This window comes from Ruditapes philippinarum, unplaced genomic scaffold (genome assembly GCF_026571515.1).
Source record: "Ruditapes philippinarum isolate M1 unplaced genomic scaffold, ASM2657151v2 ctg2449_1_1_1_1, whole genome shotgun sequence".
Lineage (NCBI taxonomy): Eukaryota > Metazoa > Mollusca > Bivalvia > Venerida > Veneridae > Ruditapes > Ruditapes philippinarum.
Genome location: NW_026852463.1, coordinates 50,852 through 72,540, shown reverse-complemented (window position 1 = coordinate 72,540; position 21,689 = coordinate 50,852). Strand labels below are relative to the sequence as shown.

At 30.9% G+C, this 21,689-nt stretch overlaps 1 protein-coding gene across 34 annotated transcripts in view; it reads left to right on the top strand.

The window, feature by feature from the left end:
* Nucleotides 1-21,689, top strand: part of LOC132713227 (trichohyalin-like) — a 56,864-nt gene that overhangs the window by 10,320 nt on the left and 24,855 nt on the right. For 21 of the 34 annotated variants that reach the window (XM_060695881.1, XM_060695813.1, XM_060695777.1 and 18 more), the window contains exons 3-13: nt 1,037-1,126; nt 4,141-4,269; nt 7,083-7,229; nt 10,603-10,719; nt 14,117-14,257; nt 15,463-15,594; nt 16,668-16,844; nt 18,871-19,005; nt 19,417-19,527; nt 20,618-20,830; nt 21,283-21,486. In XM_060695881.1, coding sequence (XP_060551864.1) covers nt 1,037-1,126; nt 4,141-4,269; nt 7,083-7,229; nt 10,603-10,719; nt 14,117-14,257; nt 15,463-15,594; nt 16,668-16,844; nt 18,871-19,005; nt 19,417-19,527; nt 20,618-20,830; nt 21,283-21,486 — 1,596 coding nt within the window. Of the gene's footprint in view, nt 1-1,036; nt 1,127-1,580; nt 1,707-2,257; nt 2,291-4,140; nt 4,270-7,082; nt 7,230-8,707; nt 8,819-10,602; nt 10,720-13,393; nt 13,507-14,116; nt 14,258-15,462; nt 15,595-16,667; nt 16,845-18,870; nt 19,006-19,416; nt 19,528-20,617; nt 20,831-21,282; nt 21,487-21,689 lie in introns of those variants that run through there. The other 13 variants (XM_060695973.1, XM_060695896.1, XM_060695753.1 and 10 more) reach the window with 12 other exon arrangements.

Below are 21,689 nucleotides of genomic sequence, written 5' to 3'. Positions count from 1 at the left end.
ATGCTCTATGAAATGTCACAGATTTAGAAAGAATTGGCAATTGAGAATATGAAGCTCAATTGTTTAGATCTTTGCCAGCACAATTAAAGATAAAAGTACATTGTTTAGGTACAAATTGCAATCTAGGGACATCATTGTTATCTAGAATAGAAATTTCATTTATTAAAGTGTCATAGTTTTGAAGAATAACAAAGGAAAACAACATAACAAATGATTTCTTTTTACATGTATTTAACTTTGTTTTTATATTAATATCACACTTGGCTTTTTTATGTCAGGAAAATTAGCTGTGAGGTAATTGTCTTACTTTAAATGTTGTACGATTTTAACTACTTTTGTAAAACAATTTCATATTTTTTTTTATAAAATCACATTTGAAACACAAGCCAATTGAATGTTGTTCTTTTCTGCATGTTTTTTATTTAATATGACACATATCTTGCAAGAGTCACAACTTTTTTTGCCATAATTCCAGGAATGTTAATTAATACCTTTAAATACAACCTGTCTGTGATAAAGCACCTTAATTTCTTCTTTTGCATTGTGCTTAATTACCAAAAATTGATTTACTACACTACTTTATAATATATTATCATGATAAGCATGTAGATATTTTGATTATTAAGCATTTTTAATTCTTGTCTGCAAAAAGTTAATATTCAACGTAGTTGTTAAATAGTGACAGTGCTTGTGGTTTAAAAACATAAGTCAAATTAATACTTATTTTCAGGTAAAATTATAACAAGTCCTGTTAACATAAGCTATGTACATGTTTATGTTTAACTTATATTTTGCTTAGTTTTAGTCTTCATTCGATCAACACATCAATTTGAGGCTTATAAATGTTTAGTCATTTATACATTCAAGAAATCAATTTACTATAATAATTCTAATTGTTTAATTATTACAATTTGTTACTTACTGTATGATATTTTACCGAGAATTTCACCTTGTTACATTATGAGTATTTTTCTCAGACTTTGTAAATTACATGGTATTTTTACAGTGTATGATACCTTATATTATTTCATTGCAGAGTTTACCTTTAAATAGTGATGGTTACGAGGATAAACAAAGAGCTCTGCGTGATGAACGCCACAAAGATTGGCTTGTCCAACAAGACAAGGTACGCTTATATTTTTTCTTCTATTTGATTATTCTCACAAAGTTCTTTTTCCTTATATACAGTCCAAGTATTTTTATTTATAACTTAAGAATGTTTTATTCAGCATCAGTATACCTTTAACCATAATTGTTGTCAAATATTGAAATAGAAATAAGATCATCAATTAAGTTTGAATTAAAGGAAAGTCACCTTGATAATGTTGGTATGGCATAACCACTACCAAAAATAAGAAATCTATGACTCTTTTTTATTTTCAATAAAGTTTCTCACAGACTGATGCATATTATTCTATTACTTTTAAGGTGACAAAGGTCTGTATTTTCGAATAAAGAATAGACATTTATATTTAAAAAAAATCATAATGTAGCTTTGAAAAACATGGAATGCTTTTGCCATTTTTGCAAGTTTTGACATGTTTTTCTTAAACACAACTGTAAATGATTAAAACTTGTAGGGTGTGGACCGCCCATATACTATAGCAAAGCATATAGTCCCGCCCCCTTATGGTCCTCAAAGAGGGGCTGATTACGAGGAGGAGATTCAGAAAATGACTGATAGATATCATAGTCAATATAATGAGGTGATATTTAATGCACATAAAGAGGTGATCTTAAAATAGATTTAGATAAAAGGTGCACATTTCAGTTCTCAAGGTTACTGTTAATTTGAAGTGCACATTTATTGGTTTGGTAGTTGATGCACAAAGAATTTTGGTGAAGTTTTGTTTCCTAGAATGTTTTCTGGTATTGTTAAATGGGAGCTTATATCATTTGGTTTCAGCAACAGAATTTAGAATATCTTAACTAAGATGGCCTTAATCCTTACCATGCTAAATATCTGGACTTGCCCATTTTTCAATCTGGACAAAATCATTTATCATTTTTAGGGGAAAATTCTAAAATAAGTACTGACTAAATAGCCAACAGTGCAGACCATGAGTAGATACACATCTAGGGATGTGCCGCTGATCTTGGTCTGCACTGATTGCATGGATTATATTAGTTGCTGCCTACAGGCTAAAGATTATACATGACTTTATTTATCATTTGATGATATTTGAAGTGTTCATTTCTATATCTTTTATAAACTTTGAAACTATTATATAAATTAAGCTATATTTCTTTAAATCAGCCTAGAATCCTGAGAAATGCTCTCTATGAGGAGGTATAGTTTGAGCTGTTTAATTATAACTGACTGTGTAATTGATATGCTGCATGAAATAATATATATAATTTCAAATCTAACATATTTGGGGAATTCATTAAAAAAGAAATGAAAAATAACTGTTATATCATTTCAAGCAATTGAAGAATAATTTATTTAAATGCATCTGGAATAATTTGATTCTCTTTGTTTTGTCAAAAAATCTTTTCTCTTGGAAAAAACCATAGTTACATATATTTCCTTTATTTCCCCTATAAAACTCACATGTATTTTGCATGACTGAACTAAACAGGTAATATTGTGCATGTATTGTAGATGTTTACACTGTTTTTTTGTGCATGATAAAATAGATAACCTGGAAAGTTTGGCTTTATAAAATAACCAGTTCCTAGGATATTGTAAGATAGAGTAGATATCATGTAAATACATTGGTGTATTATTGGTAGGTAATGTAATTTGATGTCATATATCATTCATAACTTTCTTACACTATTTTCCTCTCTGTAATATCAGTATGGTAGATATCATTGTGTTAGTGAAATATCCTAAATTTAATTTTAGTGTCCAAGATTGTGTTAATGAAATATCCAAAATATAATCTTAGTGTACAATATTGTGTTAGTGAAATATCCAAAATATATTCTTAGTGTCCAAGAATGTGTTAGTAAAAAATTTAAAATGTCCCAGTCTGTGTAACTAAAATATCCAAAATAAAATCTTAGTGTCTAGGATTGTGATAGAGAACTTTCCAAAATCCGAGATTGTGATATTGAAATATCAATAATAGAATCTTACTGTCCAAGTTTGTGTAAATATCCAAACTATAATCTTAGGGTCTAAGATTGTGTTAGTGAAATATCCAAACTATAATCTTAGTATCTAAGATTGTGTTAGTGAAATATCCAAACTATAATCTTAGTATCTAAGATTGTGTTAGCAAAATATCAAAACTATAATCTTAGTATCTAAGATTGTGTTAGTGAAATATCCAAACTATAATCTTAGTATCTAAGATTGTGTTGGGGGCGTCTGTGGCCCGAGTGAAGGTCGTTGAATATCAAAACTATGTGGGTTTAAATCTTAGTATCTAAGATTGTGTTAGTCGAGGGATCTACTCAGGTTCGTGCCTGAAATATAGCCAGAAGGGCACCTGAGTCTTCTCACAGAAGCTTGTAGAACGTCGCCATAGGATATACTGTGTCGGTGTGACATAAAACCCAATCAAAGAAAGAAACAAACAAATAAGATTGTGTTAGTGAAATATCCAAACTATAATCTTAGTATCTAAGATTGTGTTAGTGAAATATTCAAACTATAATCTTGTAAGTGTCTTCATTCCCAAAAGGTCTTTTCAGAGGAAATTTAACATACTGATTTCCACGTCTCAATTTTAAGTTCACTGATTGAACTTTCAATCTCTGTTTTAATCAGAGACTATTGAATCAGATATAAGATATCAAAACTTTAATGGGCTTGAAAAGGACAGTGTCATAAGATTTCTATCATTGCATTTACAGCATTCTTTAGATTCTTAGCATGACCTTCATATCAATCATTAACTACCATAATGAAATTCAGAAAACATTTAATTTTTAGCCCTCCCTCTTTGATATCTTTAAAGTACTGTGTTTGTCTATTTAAGACTGAAACATATTGTCATTTTGATTACTAGTATGTAGAATATAATCATTTAATTTAATTATCATATGTTTTATTATACCATCATAGTTGTTATTAGAATTCTGTAACCATATACATGTACAACTTCAATCATTTGGTGTTTAGGTATTATTGTATTTAGTTGAGTATTACAATATTAGTGTTATATTGACATGTATTTTTGTCCCCAGCCTAAGGAGCCTGTATATTATAGAGTTGGGACACCCGAACAGGGCTTCCCAGGTTTAGGAGAGTATGAGAGACAACGGCAAGACAAAAATATTGCCAGACAAAAAGAGTATAATGAAATGCTTAAAAAGGTATAGATTGTAGATTTTCCCTTCTATTCTACCTTGCTTAGATACTAGAATATGTAATACAAGATTTGTTGTAATAATTTACTTGTTTGATACCTCTATTGTATTCCCATGATTAATTTATACATAAATTGACTTTATGTTGATAGATTTGAATCATGATAAAAGAAGAATTAGGAATGTAAAGGACCAGATATTTACTTACTGGGATTTATTAAAATCAATTTTTTGGGAAAAATAGACAAAATGTTTGCTTATTATTACAATTATTCTTGCATAAAAACTGTGCATGCAGGTATATATTAACGAAGAAGAAAGCATAATTATGTTATCAGATAAAATCATGCAAGAACAGTTTATTGAATGTTTTTTGATATGCATGACTTTGGGTGCCATGTAATAAAGATAGGGATAATTTACACTTGCTAAATTCCCTGCTGTATTATAACTGATAGAGGAATCAAACAAAAAATTACAAAAACATGGGGAGTTATTAGTCTTGCTTTTATAAACACTGGCACAATCTATAGCAAAATACATGGTTCAGAATACTATATTCACTGTTTAGGCAATAACTGTATAATATGTTTAGTGTTTTTCTACCAGATGAAATGAATGAGCATTAATATCAATCTTCCATTTTAACATTATAAAATTCTTGTATATTGTTGAGAAGTAGACATAACACCTTGACTGTGTCTATGTGACTTAAAACCTAACCAAAGTTAATTGCTGAAGGTTTTGTCAGTGTTATGTCAGTGTTATGTCAGTATGATATGTCTAATATGTCAGGTAAAGTCATTAGAATTTATTGGGTAATTCAGACTGACTTTACCAATCACTAACAGATAATCAGTTTGGTTTGCTGTGTATATTTATTATATTAATTTATTTACATGAGTGGTTATTTATTTTTGCTTGTGCTGTATTAATAACTTGTGTGAAAAATGTATTGCTGCTTGAACTAATGTTTACAAATGTGAAAGTATGGTAAAAATTTATCCCTTGAATTTCAAAAGTATGTTAAACACAATTTGGAGTTATATTATGTACAATTTTCTTTGGGTTGGGGATGGGAGTGGTATTCTGCCAGAATCAGTTATAAATAAATTTGTTACAGTTTGTGATTATTTGATGTAATTTTTACCTACTAGTTACACATATTTCACTGTCGAATGTGTTGAGCTTTCAATATATATTATAGTTATGTCTGTATGTTACTTTTGCAAATTTTAAATTAATGATATTATATACATGTATTTGACATTTATGTGACATTCATCAAGATAGTTATGTTGGATTTAAGAAGCTTTGAGCTCTCACAGTTTATTTTTTAGCTTGTTTTATAGAAACATATGGCTCAGTGGTTAAGGTCTTTGTCGTCTTCAAACCACTTGTGTCTAATCGCTGTTGGTTCTTTCATGTGATGGCCTTACAACCTTCACTGTTTTAGTGTGACATAAAAACCCAACCAAAAAAAGAAGAAAACATTTTTTTTTAGAAACTCATTCTCATTTGTGTTAAGTATTTTAGTCTTGTCATTAATTAGAGATGTAATAAGACAAGCCAATCAATTGTATGCATTATGCTACAGTAGATGATGTATTTTATTTTGTAAATAATAACACCTGTATACCAAAGTTAATATCATTAGAGAATTGAATAACTAAGAGGAGGCAGCAAGACCAAAAGCCATAGTTTAAACACCATTCTTCTGTGTCTTTATTTCACTAGAGAAAAAATCAATTGAATCAAGAAAGTTTGAGTTTAAGTCAAAGCAGGACTGTATAATTCTACTGTGCATCATTGAGCAACTCAAACCCTTAACCTACCTAATATCTAACATAGACTTGTTCATCTTCCATTCCTTGATATCAAGATAAAATGTTGACATTAGTCAGCCAACAATATAGAGCCTGATCAGAACAACCAGTTGCCAAGGCAAATCTTATTTGGCTCCAGCAGGTTAAGGATTAATGAACTATTACATGAATGAATATTGAGAAAGGCAAAAGAATGAATATACAGGTAGTCATTGAACACATTCATTTATTCATGGGTTTGATATAAAAAGTTCAAACTTTGCTGTCTTCTCTATATAGCCTCAACATATTTCTAGTTAAGTTTCAGTTGCTTCAAAAATATTCATTCTGCATTTTAATAGATTACTAAAAGCATCATTCTATTTTTTTTTATTCTACACACATTCTTAACACCATAATTTAGATTTTACTTTAGATTTTCTATATTCAAAATAAAGAATATAATAAGAAAGTACATGTATATATAAATAATGTAATAAAAGCAACCAATATAGATGATAATGTTAAAATTGATTTGAAAATAATTGTACATTGTATTTGTTTAGCTCAAGAAATTATTTACTCAGACTACATAATGTGCTCTTTAAATGCTTATTGTTTATACCTTATATTGCATGACAGTATTCTGTTTTACAACCTTTAGGGAATGTTTGTTCAAAATACCAAATACATGTTCAATACTGATTTAAGAGAAAATTAAATTTGATGAAGCTGCGTATAATATTCTTTTTTTTTGATTTCAGCTGTTTCTCAAATTTTAGAGACTAGACATGACTTTTCCATGTATAAGAACTCTTATTAAAAAGATATAATACCTTTGACATAATGATTTGATATCATATTAACCTTTACTTAATTCGTGATGTAACAGAATGTTCAGAAGAACACAGTGATATACTAGTAGTACATGTATTTTGAACAATGAGAACCCAAACTTGGTACAAATGTATGTATTCCATATCTTATTCTAAAATTGTCAGGTTTTATCTTCAGCAAAGACATGCAGAGCAACAAAAGCAGGAGGCCCGTCGTTACGCCCCTCAGGCCCGACCTGCCCAGCCTTTGGGACCACAGATGGATTATAATGCAGCAGGAGAGCTGGCAAAAGCTGAAGAGAAAAAGGCATATCAAGATTACATGGTAAATTTTTCATACCTTTATATCCCATATAAGGTTTGCTAGATTATCATATATATATGTATATATAAGTAGCTTGTATTAAATGGAAACCTTTAGGACTCTATTTAAAAAAAAAATACATGCATTTCACTGGGATAATACCTTAAGTTTAATATAAGTTTTTTTTGTTGCAAATTCAAAATCTTTTTTTTTGTGCCTTTTGTGGTAAATTTCTTTATCATTATTTATTACATGAAAAACTAATAAGAATGTTTGAATGAATATTGATCTATTTAAGAGATAATCAATTTATCATACCTTGATATTAAACCTTTTTAAAGAATATATATAAGAAGATCGGGGATGTAAAGAGTTTGAGTGACATGCATGCTATATAAAAATGCTCTATTTCCACCCATTTTTGTAACTCACCTGGCACAAAATGCCAGAGTGAGTTATTTTTAGGATTGCTCATTGTCCGATGTACAGAATTACAATGTATGTTACATAATGCTTCAAACAACTCCTCCATTACCACTGGGCCAATGTTGATGAAATCTGGCAGAAGTATTCATAAAGCTTTGTCAAGTTGAACAGATAAATCCATTCCATACAGAATTCTGGTTACCATGGTGATCAAAAAACAAAACCTTTACAGAAAAAAATCTGTCAAAAACTAAAGTTCACAGCTTTGGTAATTGGATTATGGCATCACCTAGTGGTCTTCTTCAAATGTTGTTCAAATAATGTCACTGGAGTAAAAAGTGGCCATACTCTATGGATCACCACTTGTATATGTACATAGACCTCTTTCAAAAATTTATTGTTGGAAACCATAAGGCCTGGTGGCTGGTTATTTTATATAAAGCATTGCTTAATGGTTTTGTTTAAATAATCCCCCCTTGGGACAAAATTTGCCTAACCATTGGAGTCACTTGGTTTATGTAGACTTGTATAGGAAAAGATATTTAAATTTTTGTTTGAGAAATAACATGGTCGAGAAGTTAAATATTTATTATGTGGCTTAGAATTGATCTCTCCAAAAGTTTTGTGATAAATCATTCCCCGAGGTGAAAATAGCTCAGCCCTGGGATTACTTTTGTAACATTGACTTAAATAGCAGCTTGACTTTAAAGATCTTTTCAGAAACAGTTGTCTACCTTTGACGAACAAATTGATGACATAGGAACTTTTTTAGCTTCATTTGTCAAATTTGAACCAAGCATTCCTTTAAGTATATGAAATCAAAGTTTGACCATAAGTGACCTTGAATGTGACTTACTTATGCATTGAAGAAAGTATTTTTAACCGTGGATCTCAGGTGAACGGTCTAGGGTCATGGCTCACTTTTATTCTGTATTTATTCAAAATATTGTATTTTCCCTGTTCCCTATATTACTTAGAATACAAAATTATTTTATTAATATATTTTGTAGAACATTTTGCATGAACTTGATTTATTATATATGTAAAAAACCTTTCTATCCTGCCCATGAAAGGGAACATATCAGGCAGAGCATATACCCCCAAAACTAACGTTAGATTATGAAGAGAGTCAAAAAATACTGAATCAACAACGTAGAAAAGAATATAATGACAGGCTTGAGGAGGTATTGTCTAGGCACAAGTGGTGATAGTGTTAACTTGTAGTTTGGTTGTGGTGGATATGTTCTAGATTATTATGTCTCCCCACCTCGGGGGGAGACATATTGTTTTTGCCCTGTCCGTCCGTCCGTCAGTCAGTCCGTCCGTCCATTCTTCGTTTCCGGACGATAACTAGAGTTCCTTTTGACCTACAGCTCTCAAACTTCATAGGATGAATGGTCTTATTGAGCAGATGATCCCTATTGTTTTTGGGGTCAGTAGTTCAAAGGTCAAGGTCACAGTGACCGTTGGTCAATTTCTCGTTTCCGGATGATAACTAGAGTTCCTTTTGACCTACAGCCCTCAAACTTCATAGGATGATTGGTCTTATAGAGCTGATGATCCCTATTGTTTTTGGGGTCAGTAGGTCAAAGGTCAAGGTCACACTGACCGTTGGTCAATTTCTCGTTTCCGGATGATAACTAGAGTTCCTTTAGACCTACAGACCTCAAACTTCATAGGATGATTGGTCTTATTGAGCAGATGATCCCTATTGTTTTTGGGTCAGTAGTTCAAAGGTCAAGGTCACAGTGACCGTTGGTCAATTTCTCGTTTCCGGATGATAACTAGAGTTCCTTTTGACCTACAGCCCTCAAACTTCATAGGATGATTGGTCTTATAGAGCAGATGATCCCTATTGTTTTTGGGGTCAGTAGGTCAAAGGTCAAGGTCACAGTGACCGTTGGTCAATTTCTCATTTCCGGATGATAACTAGAGTTCCTTTTGACCTACAACCCTCAAACTTCATAGGATGATTGGTCTTATTAATCAAATGATCCCTATTGTTTTAATGGTCAGTAGGTCAAAGGTCAAGGTCACAGCGACCGTTGGTTAATTTCTCCTTTCCGGATGATAACTAGAGTTCCTTTAGACCTACAACCCTCAAACTTCATAGGATGATTCTTATCTCCATTTCCATTCCTGTTTCCATTCACAGTTATTCTCAGCAGTGGGGGAGACATGCGCTTTTTTACAAAAGCATCCTCTAGTTTACTTTTGGGATTCTTCTTGAAATTACTTGCACATGACCCAAATTGTTATCTACCTTTTCTAGGAACTTTATCACTATTGCCATACAAGGAAAACTTTCAATGATCTTTATCCAGTATTAATACATAAACTACTGATGACTGGTTACTTTAATTGTCATGGTTAAGTGACTTTAATGAATTCTGTGTAGCTGAGAATATCACAACAAATGGTTAAATGACTTTAAGCTGAATTTCTCTTGAAAGTTCAATGCAACTTTATGGGATATAATACTTAAGTTTTGTCAAAAGTTGTCAAACATTTAAGCACCTGATATTATTCATAGCAATTGTGTTGTTATGATTGCATAATATATATTTCTAGCCAAAGAATTATCCTATAAAATCTTTCTATGCAAAAAAAAAAATGAATTTTGTCAAGTTTTATACATAATTTTGATTTAGTACATTGTAGTTTTAATTCTAAGTCAAAAATTATTGTTCATATTCTTCTTGGGTAATATCTGATAAAATTCTTGAATCATGTAGACCATTATTAAAATAAATTACCAGAGAGACAGAGAGAGAGAGAGATATATGCTCCAAATGGATTCTTAGAGTAATTGTCTTTTTTTGGAAGATAAGATGATTACAAATTGGTTATAATTTAATATTACTGTCTACTATTTTCCATTTAATGATTGAATTTAATCTTTCATTTTATATAAATTATATAGAGGTGGGAAATTAATCGTATGTAAATTGTATATTTACTATAAAAGGGAAATTGGCGCACTGATCAAATTAATGCCCCTCATAAACCATATATGGATTATTGGGAGAATCAGAGATTCCTAAAAGAGGAACGTAGACGAGAATATAATGAATTGTTGGAGAAGGTAAAATGTAGGCACACATTTTTATACTCCACACACCTATTTATTATCTTTATATCTTTGTTATTATTATTATCTTCAAGCATAGTTTCATTTTTTCTATGCACATTTTTAATATTTACTAATTTAGTATATCTAGTGTTATACTATTGCATTGCTTCAGTATAGAGCTAATCTTAAAGTTTAATGTTATTGACTTTATCGCTGTACTTTTCTGCATTTCTATTCTCAGTTATAATACTTATTTGAACAGTTCTACACCTATATTTATTGATGTCTTTGTCTGCAAATGGTTCTCAGCTTGTAGTGAAAGAAATAAGAGAGAAGTTCAAGCAAGCAAAATAAATAGATTGAAAGTCAATGTATTTATTATCTGGATTAAAATTTATGTACAAATATTGAGCATAACAGCTACATGGCTGTAAAATACTATTTCTTTAATTTGCATAGGGAAATGTGCCTAAAATATCTATTTACTGTAACTGTAATTAACAATATATTGGTGAAATAGAATGCTGATTAAATTACATAAAGCGCTAAGTATATTCCTGAGTCCTTAAAAGGTACAATTTCTTGATTTATGAATTATTTTATAAGACACTTAGCTGGGGAAGTGCCTGTCATAAAGAAAAGTTTGAAATACCAACTCATAATGTATACTGTATAATTCTTCATATTGATTAACATATCGCTGTTTCCTAAAAAAGGGAAAGAACTTATACCCAATAAATGCTCCTCTAAAAACGCCCATGGACTACAAGAAGAACAGACAGATGTTGAACGAGGAACGTAAACAGGACTATAATAAGATGATAGAGAGGGTAAACATGTCACAGTATATCAGTTGTTTACCCACACATCCAAAACTAATCAAGTTTTTGTTCATGCCTAATTCAAACCTTGTTTTAATGCCGTTCCTCATTTCCCCGCTAATTTTTTTTTACCCAGGGTTGACTTGTCAATGAGTGTTTGACAATATATGATTGTGTATGTATTGTTTTCTTCATGAAAATTTTGGTAAGAAAATATTAAAGTTTAGCAGCTGTAGTAGAGTCTTGTGTGTCACTGTTACACACACAAGTGACATTGCTCAATTGATAACCTGCATCTATATTTACTAAACCAGCTTCCTCTTAATAATTTGTACCTTTATAACTGTCACCCTAATTAATACAACAAATGAAAATCTCATCTTTTAAAGAACCTGAAAATTTCATAAATTGTCTTCTTTATACTCCAACAAATAAAGTTTAAAGGAGATTATATAGAAGTGAGCTTGTCTGTCATTTGGTCAGTTTTATGATATCAGGACGCTTACATGAGACAATGGATTGTTGTGATTTATGGGACATAGATGTAGCATAAAAAGTACAGGCTAATATTCGGCTTCAGACCACTAATGTTTATTCTAGGGCAGTCAGCGAGAACAGTACTTCGATTTCAGTACTTGAGTACCCGGTCATTCTTCTGATTAGTACGGAGTATTAACAATTTTATTAACCGATATTTGGAGGTTCAATCAAGTACTGATTAACCAGTAACTAGTTGCCATCCCTAATTTCTACATAGATATGAGATTACTTTGATAAGGAAATGAATTGTAATATTTTTTTCAGACCACTAATTGGCATAGTTATCACCCCTTTTTTTCTTATTTTTTTACAAAAGAAGCAGTTTCAAGATAATGATACATGTGTAAAAGCATGGTATTTTTTTTTAACTAAAAAAACCACACACATGATTATTTGATGATAAATATTGTAATAACTTTAAATTTAGTACACAAATGAAACATCATAAAGTACAGGTTTAGCTCAGATTTGGCTTCAGACCACTAACTTTTCACATAGTTAAGGTGACAGGTGGGGTTTTAAATCACATGTAGTGATACATGTAGCTCTATTTTTCTTTCCACTTTTTGTCTACAATGAACTACTCTTGCTTATTCATATATTTTATAATGTTAACCTTTTAGTACCTTGTTACACTGATGTTTGTCTAATTATTTAAGTATTGTAAATCAAAAGTTGAATACTCTCATCCTGATAAAGTTAATTGATAAATATTAACTTGATTGTTTGTTACTGAACACGATTCATGTTTTTGATTGCTACATTAATTGTGATGTAGCCATGACAGTATTGATTTGTATCCTGTAGATAGATTACTAGAGGAATTTGTTTTTGTTTTTAAAGTTACTACATGGAACTGTGAACACCAAAAAACTGTAATTAATATCCCGTGTTAATTATTATTGATTACTTATAAAGCACTGTCAATATTTGAGGCCTCATTACTAAACATGTTTTGTTTGTCCTGGTTTTGTAATTACAGCTAGGAAGATAACATTTAGATCAGTCGGAAAATTGTGGCAAATTCTAGTGATCAATACAATGTAATTATAGAGCTGTTAATGAAGAATTATCAAAATCATAGCAGGTTCCCCTCATAAAATATTAAACCATACCATACTCTAACTGTGCAGTGGACATATCCATGTTTGAATTGTCCATTGTGTTAATTGGTGAGATTTTAGGAGAACACAGCAGCCACTAGTGTAACATCTTGTCTGACTACTGGTACAAGCTATAGGTTTCAAACGCTTAATTTTCAGTAACACCGCACTAGATGTCAAAGAACCATTGACCCGATATGTAACTTGATATCACTATAATTATATATCTATATTTAGAAGTTAAAGTATATATCTTTAGTCTTTACTATTAGTTAACAAGGTACACAATTCTGTTTCTTTAATTGTTATGTTTCTCAAGATGTGGATTTTGCAAGGTTACTTTTTATTGATATCTTCAAAAAATATTTATTTTTGTTAGCTTAAAGCTCTATCACTTCTACAAAATCTTTAGTTATTTTCATAAAACTTTTTCTTTTCATTGTAATCACTCATAAGAAAAATGAAAAATAAGAATGAGCTTTAATTTTCTTATGTTTTATATTTACATTATACTCATTTAGGTTATTCAATATTGGACAAAGTCTTTAATTGTTTTACTTGTATTTCTGATTTATTATGTAAGAAAAATTTCAGACACAGATTTGATAGAAACAAAACTGATTTATAAGTTAATTATATACATTGCTTATATTAAAAAGGAGGATAATTGGTGGTAAAAGAGTAGAAGGATATTGTTGACGTAAATTTTGTTAAAAATTTGGACTATATGATCATAAAACATTGTTTATGTTGTCTGAATATGTTTGTATAAAGGATCTGTATCTGACTCTAAATGTTACTATAATAGTCAATGTACTATGATTTGTTTTAGAATTATCTTTTACAATTTTATTTCTTAGATACCAAGAGACATTTTTTTATAAGAAGGATGTTTAGATTTCTGTGACAATATTATGATATTTTTACAATTTTTACAATTTTCAGAAAGCTAAAGAGGAACGTTACTGGGCATTACGAGGGAGACCTGTGACTCCCCCTGGTGGGTTAAATATCGGTCAGTACGATAGACAAGTAAAAGAACAAGCACCACAGAAAAAACAGGAATATAAACGAATGTTGGATGAGGTTAGTCAACTAGATTGATTGTTAATTAATATTGTTAACTGGCATGCTGTTTGATGCACATTGTTACACTATGCACAATGGATAAATGAAAAATAAGTTAGGTCTTGAATAAGTTTGGTTTGGCAGTGTAATAGGTTTTAATTTATTCACAGTGCAATTAATTCATTATTTCCATGTATAACAAATAAAGGATGAAAATGGTAAAAATTCAAAATAAGTGATTTTGTCCTTGTCCTGGATAATTGCATTTTACACAATATATTGAAAATGTATGTTTCTTTTCTAACACAACATTGATATTTCATCACTGGTGTTTTAATTTGATATCCAAGCACTGGTGTTTTAATTTGATATCCAAGCACTGATGGTTTAATTTGATATCAAAGCACTGGTGTTTTAATTTGATATCCAAGCACTGGTGTTTTAATTTGATATCAAAGTACTGGTGTTTCAATTTGATATCCAAGCACTGATGTTTTAATTTGACATCCTAGCACTGGTGTTTTAATTGATATCCCATACCTGGTGGATTAATTTAATATTCTATCAGTTGATAGCACTGGTGTTTGTATCTCAATAGACTAGTTCCAGTGTTTTCATTGATTAACATGCCTAACTCAATAGGGTGATTATTGTATTTGTAATACAGAGGTCCCAGGTTTGATCTTCGGGCAAGGTGAAATATCTCTATAAAAACTGATCTCAGACATAAAGTCTAATGGTCTCTTGTCTCTCTCCCCTGAAGAAAGAAATCATGTAGAATTAGTAGTGAGTCACTTGAGGTAAGTTATCCAGGAAAGCCTGTTAGGTTGGTTGACCTCTGGGATATGACCAAAAAAGTGTTGAAATCAATCTAAAAACCACAAAATTTAAAACAAACAAAAAATTGATTCAACTTATTAATTTTATTATACTTTACATTGATAGTTTGTATCATGCATGTATAAATATTCAAATTTTACCTATTTCTTTGAAATGGAGGATTTATATGTAACAGTTGTATCCCCACTAAATTTTTTAGTTACTACACTATTGTAACACCTCGATTTTCATGTAAAGTCTTGCAACAATATAGTTGTGGCAACTGTACAAGAAATCTGGTGGAACGGTCATAATTTCTTTCTCCTCATACATCAGCTGTTTTATTTGGGAAGCTAAAAACATTAATCAATTAAAACTGACTGTGATATATTAAATCATTTTAGCAAAAATATACACAACTCAAATTGAGAGCAATGGATCATGCGGCTGATTTATCATCAAAATATGTGAGATATCGAGAAGAGGAGCGCCCCCTAGTGGGATCTCCGCGCGATATAAATCCTTACATGCAGGAGGTGAGAGTAGCTGCTAGATGTTACGCTGTGTTGAAATTAGCTGTCATTCTTCTATATTCATTTTACACCTGGCACATACGATTGTCTCTTTGAATTCAGATACATATATATTGATACGCACTTATAACAAATGAAAACCTATCTAGTTTTTACCCACTCTTTTATTATTTTTTTGTCTATTTGATATAGTTTATTGCAAATATAAATTAAACATAATACTACACTGGAGCCCTGTTATAGCGCTCATGTTGGTGTCCATTGTCTCAAGGCTGCATTATAACTGGTAACTGTTTATAAGGCTCATTGTATAATTACCGCAAAATTATCACATAACCCCACCCACCGCCGAAACTTATAACACTTATTAGCGGTAATGATGTTTACTTATCTATCAATGGATATCAGTATATTTTCTAAACATTGTTAATGTAATTTCATATTAATTTGTGAAGTGTTACTGAGTATGTTCAAAAGAAACAGGAAATTTACAAATTAAAGACATAAACCACAAATGTATATAAATTTCCGTATAAGGACAGTGATGTGATGTGAGTACTGTGTAATCATGAAAATAATTAAAATTAATTGTACGCTTGTGTGATTTACTGAATTTATTGGTTTTTGCTGTCACAGCTACATTTTTGAGATTTTTAAAATAGTTTGATACCTTACTGATCAACAGTTCAAAATGATCAAAAGAGCGGATTAATGCTAACCTGTGTATGATTTCACACCTTCTGCGCTCGCGAGGGACCTAATTACAACTGTTTATTGCACTTGACTGACACTGCGGATTAGGGGCGATATCAATATACATGAACAAAAATTATGATCGGTGAAATATTTGTTTTGTTTTTTTGGGAGCCAAGGTCTATGAGAGTTATACGAGATTAGCCTTATATTGGAGAGCGTTATAACACGGCTGCAGTATATTACAGATTCTACTTATGGTCTCTTAAGTAACATTTGAAGTAAGGAAGCATTAGAATTGAAACATGTAGCGCATTAGACATATAGTTTTAAAACAAATAATTAAAAAAACCTATTTTATTTTCTAAAATTATTGCATACAGAAAGAAAGCAAGGACAAATTTCGAAGAGATTTAAAGAATATACCTGTACAAAATCACTCCCCATCCTCTCAAAATGTAAATGAAACCTCCAGGGATGATCCTAATTATAAAGCTTTCATGGAGGTAGAAAAAGACAAAGCAAGAGATAAAAGGAAATATGCTGAAGAGTTGTTGAAGGTATCAAGTTATATGTAGAAAGCTTGATATAGTACTGGTTTCCTTTATGTATCTACCATTCATTGCTAGATAAATAGTGTTGTTGTTTTTTTTCTGTGAGAAAGGGATTTCAAGGTTGAATTGTATAACTGTGTCAGAGACCTATATGAAGATGTTTTAGTTATGAAACCTGTCTTAATACTGGGCACGCAGCTTTATGTATTGTAGTTGCTTTCACCTAGAATATGTTTTGGATTCTAATGGGTGTCAAGATGATGTTCAACATTTTTAGATATTTAACCTTTGTCTTGAAATGGTTGGTAACTTTTATAGCTGAAATTCATTAATAAGATTTTATTTTAAAGATGTCAATGGGATGTTAGTTGGTGAGGGACAGACATCCTTACATGGCAATGTTTATAATCTGTACTGGTTGGAGACCACCAAAACCTAGACGGCCCCGAAAATGCCTTTTTAATTTGTTCAGTGGTTGGTGATCTATCAGTTGCTTTTATATTAACAATAACTGCATGTTTGTTCTATAATTAAGTTATTAAATTTATTTCAATTTTCGTAAACGGTAATCAGAAAAAAATAAAGTAGTCCCTTGTTTGGAGAAGACCCTAGCTATAGTGTGTAAAATTGTCAGATCTCTAGCTTTAAAATTATAAAATCTGTATGGAAAAATGTTCAAAAAGTGTCCGGTTGGTGGTCCCCGACCAGTAGCTACTATGTTTCTAAACTTATATGTCTGTCACATGATAAGTTTGATAACAAACCAAATCTAATCTAGTATCTTCATATGTCTGTATGATTTTGATACATGTCTCCAAAACAAGTAAATACCTCTCATTGTAAGAGTGAAAAGAGCAAGTTTTAAATTTGAAAGTTGACTTGAACAATATAATTATTATACACAGAAAAGAATATGTTGAGGTATTGCATATTATTTTTTAAAATCTTCGCAGGTTTTTAGTCTGATATTGCTTCATGAAAGCATAATAAATAAAGGTGTTTATTATAAGAGTTGTGATACTATTATCATGTTATTATCTTAAGTATATATGCCATTGTCTCATGTTATCATCAGTTTAGGGCATTTTGAAACTCTCCATTAACTTGTTCTGCAAGTTTACTGTGTTTAGCAAGTCACTGTTGTATTAAACCTTTATGTAGGTGTTTCTGAAAATTCATTATTGGACCCACGTTAAATGGTTGTTATATAAAGCAATGTTTAGTATCAATTCCTTTTACAAATTTAAGCTTTATATAGAGCACACTCTACTTTAAAAAGTAATCAGTCAAATCTCATAATTTCTGTATTTGTATTCCCCTGTTATAAATTTCCAATTAAGGAAAAACATGAATTTCTTTTCAAATGTTTTATGTTTCTTTACAAACACAGCTAGAGTCAATTAATTATTTATCAAAACATATTTGCCATGACATTATTGTAACAATTTGTCATTCGTGCTAAATAGTTTTATCTTTAAACATTAAAGTACTTTACGAAGATTAAAGATTGTCTTTGTTTAGAATTGACATTTAAAAGCAATTGAAAAACAAATAATTTGTTTCTTCAGAGAGTTTTACCTGATTAGTCCTTATTAGTTTTCCAGCACCTCAAGCTTTTAGAAAACATTTAGCTGTATTTAACTACTGATAGATGTTTTTCATTTTTCAGCTTCCAAGTTTCATTCTGTGTAACATTATACACACTATAAAATACAAGAAATCAATGATAAAAAGTTTTATAAAATCATTGTGCATGACTATCAGCTTTTATAATGAGTACATTATTCATTTCAGTCAGTATTTGGTACCATACATTATTTGAGGATATTTAGAATACTATAAATTATCTCGACAACATTTTGTAATAAATTATCAATAACACTTTCAGAGAGGGAAAAAATACAAGTTATTACTACAGTTTTGTCTTGTTTATGTATTATCTCTCAGTAAAGATGCACACTAGTCATTCTTCAAATGCTTTATTAGGATGGATAGACTGTCATTTAGTAAAAACTGTTATGTTATATTGCAGCAACAAAAAGAGCACATGTTTTTGAGAGCACGTCAAGAACCTGAGATGGCAGTTATAGATAGAAATGCTCAGTCCTCACAGTTTCTTGCCAACAAACCACCACCTGGTCCCAGCTATGGTAGAGGCAGGGATGAGGTAAAAGTTCACTATTGTGTTAATATATTGTTTGATGTGAGTTTGTTTTGTTTTTTGTTTTGTTAAAGTACTTAAAGGTCACATACCCTTACTGTACTGGCTGTTTGGTTGCAGAAGCATACCATTCTGTGCTCTCCAGACAAGGTTTGGCATTCTCTTGTTTAAATAACAAGGTTATATATATTATGATGCTTCACATTTTTGCTGTTTAGATTTAACAACCTTTTAAATCCCTTCAAACTGCATGTTTGCTCACTTGTAACCTGGTAATGGAAGCACGTTGAATAACAACTTTTAAATCATCATTATCATTATTTTCTTCATATCTATGCATTTGTTTGTGGCGGGAAATCTTAATTCTTGTTGTAAGTAAAGAGACCAATGTACATATACCATAATTGCAATCTTCAGTCAAGCAGACAAACCCCAGCATTCTGGAATGAAGGAAAGCAAGCACAAGGTCCAACCTCCCTCAGTTCTGTGGCATCCAGATCAAATCAATCTAGTGCTTATGTTCCTATGGTAACATTATTTCTGTTTCTGCACCTGTGTACCTAGCTTACCTGTGATATAGCTACCACAAGCTGCTTCCTGTAGTTCTTCAGTCCTTCTCTCTGCTTCTGTATGAAGTTTCATACTAAATATTTGAACATATTTCTCTGTTGACAGACTTTGATGCTGATCTACTTGATTACGATGTGTTTGTGATCTGTGTTCTAGAAGTAGAGGCCAAAATCTGTTCTTTAATTTTGGTTAATTTTAGACTACTAGCATATAATAGGTCTGCTTTTTAGCTAATGCATTTCTCCTTTAGTTTAAACTTGTGTAATGTTTGGAAAAAGTTTATAACAGGAGAGACTGTTTCAATAATATCTGGTGTGAGACGACTTTAATGGTAGATATTTGTATTAGTGTTTTCATGACTGAATCTTTCTGTGTTTCTTGGTTACTGTTGTTTGACTTCCAGCTGTTTCTTCATGTTGGTAGATAGAGGATTGATGTCATTTATCAAACAGAGTCTGGCATGTTTCTATTCTTTACAACTGACAATATCTTACATTTTTAATAGGGTTCTAAGAGTATTGGGTGATAAAAAATTTACTATTAGCACATTATATATAAACTTTTTTGTTAAAGGGTATATAAAAACTATTTAGATTATACATACATTGTATATAGGCAGAAAATTATTTTGCATAACTTGTATAGATGATGTAGGGCATTAATCTTCTTATTTAGGATTTTTCTAATTGGCACCATAAGTATCTCAATAAAATATGAAAGTGTTTTATTCATAACTTTTGATTTTTTGTCATAATATCTCAGTTGAATAAAAACAATGTAACAATATTACACTGTTTAAACATCAAATGAGTTTTGTTTTTTTTTACCATGAAACTAGCATTTGTTTAATTTTTCACAGTATCTGGTCATTCTTACACTCTTATCATCATTTTCCACTCCTTTTTATTTATATTCTTGTCATTTTAATTGTGTGACATCAAACTCTGTTTTTAATATCTTCTGGAGGAATTTTTTTCCTAGGTCTAACTTTACTTATATAACTTTACTTACAAGAATTTCCTGAATTTTGTTTGAACTCACCTTACAGACTAACTCATACTCACGACCTATACCTGAGCGACCATCACATGGACAACCACCCTATCCTGGAAGGACCATCATTCAAAATGATGATCAGTATAACCTAGCTATACCAAATAGAAATTACAAACCAGTGTCTCCTGAAAAGCCAGTAGACCGTGAATTGCTTAAGATACCACCAAAAGATACTGAAAGACCAAATGAAATGGGCACACCGATGGTAAAGGATCACATTCTCTAATGCTGTATTGTTAAACATTTAAAAACCAGACTATTTGTTTTGAAAAATTTCATACAACCTTTGTCACTTCACTTTAATTTCTATGTCATTTATTTGTTTTCTCAAAGCTTCACAGTTAGCTAAACTTTTAAAATTGTTTCGTCATTGATCTGAATATTTTGTATCAATAGTTTATATTAAAATGGTTTTGGTTTTTTTTTCAAACAAAACTTGAAGCCTTTAGCATAATTTGTATGAATGAAGGACACCTTTCTTGGCATTTGCACAAACCAGATTTTTCATAGACTTGTGCATTTTTAAGGTACCGTATATGAAGTTGATATTTAAAAGAAATATTTTCATAATTCTTTGAGAAAACAAAGCATTAAAGCATATTCCTTTGCCAGTAACATGTTTAAATATCCTTACAATAATTCTAACTTTCACAATAGGCCTTTAAGACTGACTCACTTTCACAAACTTTACCTGAGCAATCAAGAAATGGGCAGCAGTTTTCTCAAGGTGAAGAGATGGTAGGTAGGCCACAGTCCCCAGCTAATCTACCTCCAATGTCACCAGAAAAGCCGATCAATCCAGAATGGCTTAAAAGACCTGTGATGGATGATGAATTACCACCTGGTGTAGGCACCCCCTTGGTAATAAGATTTCGTACTCCTACAGATCATTAGTTCATCTGACAAGTTTGTTGCTTCAGCATTGTTTTCATGTCAGTAATGTATTTTGTAAGGCTAAATGTTCTAATAAATGCTCATTTTTACTAAGTACTAATTGTTGGTTCCAGACCTTGCACACTGACATGATTTAGATAAATAGAAACAAGGAATATTCAAAAAGTATT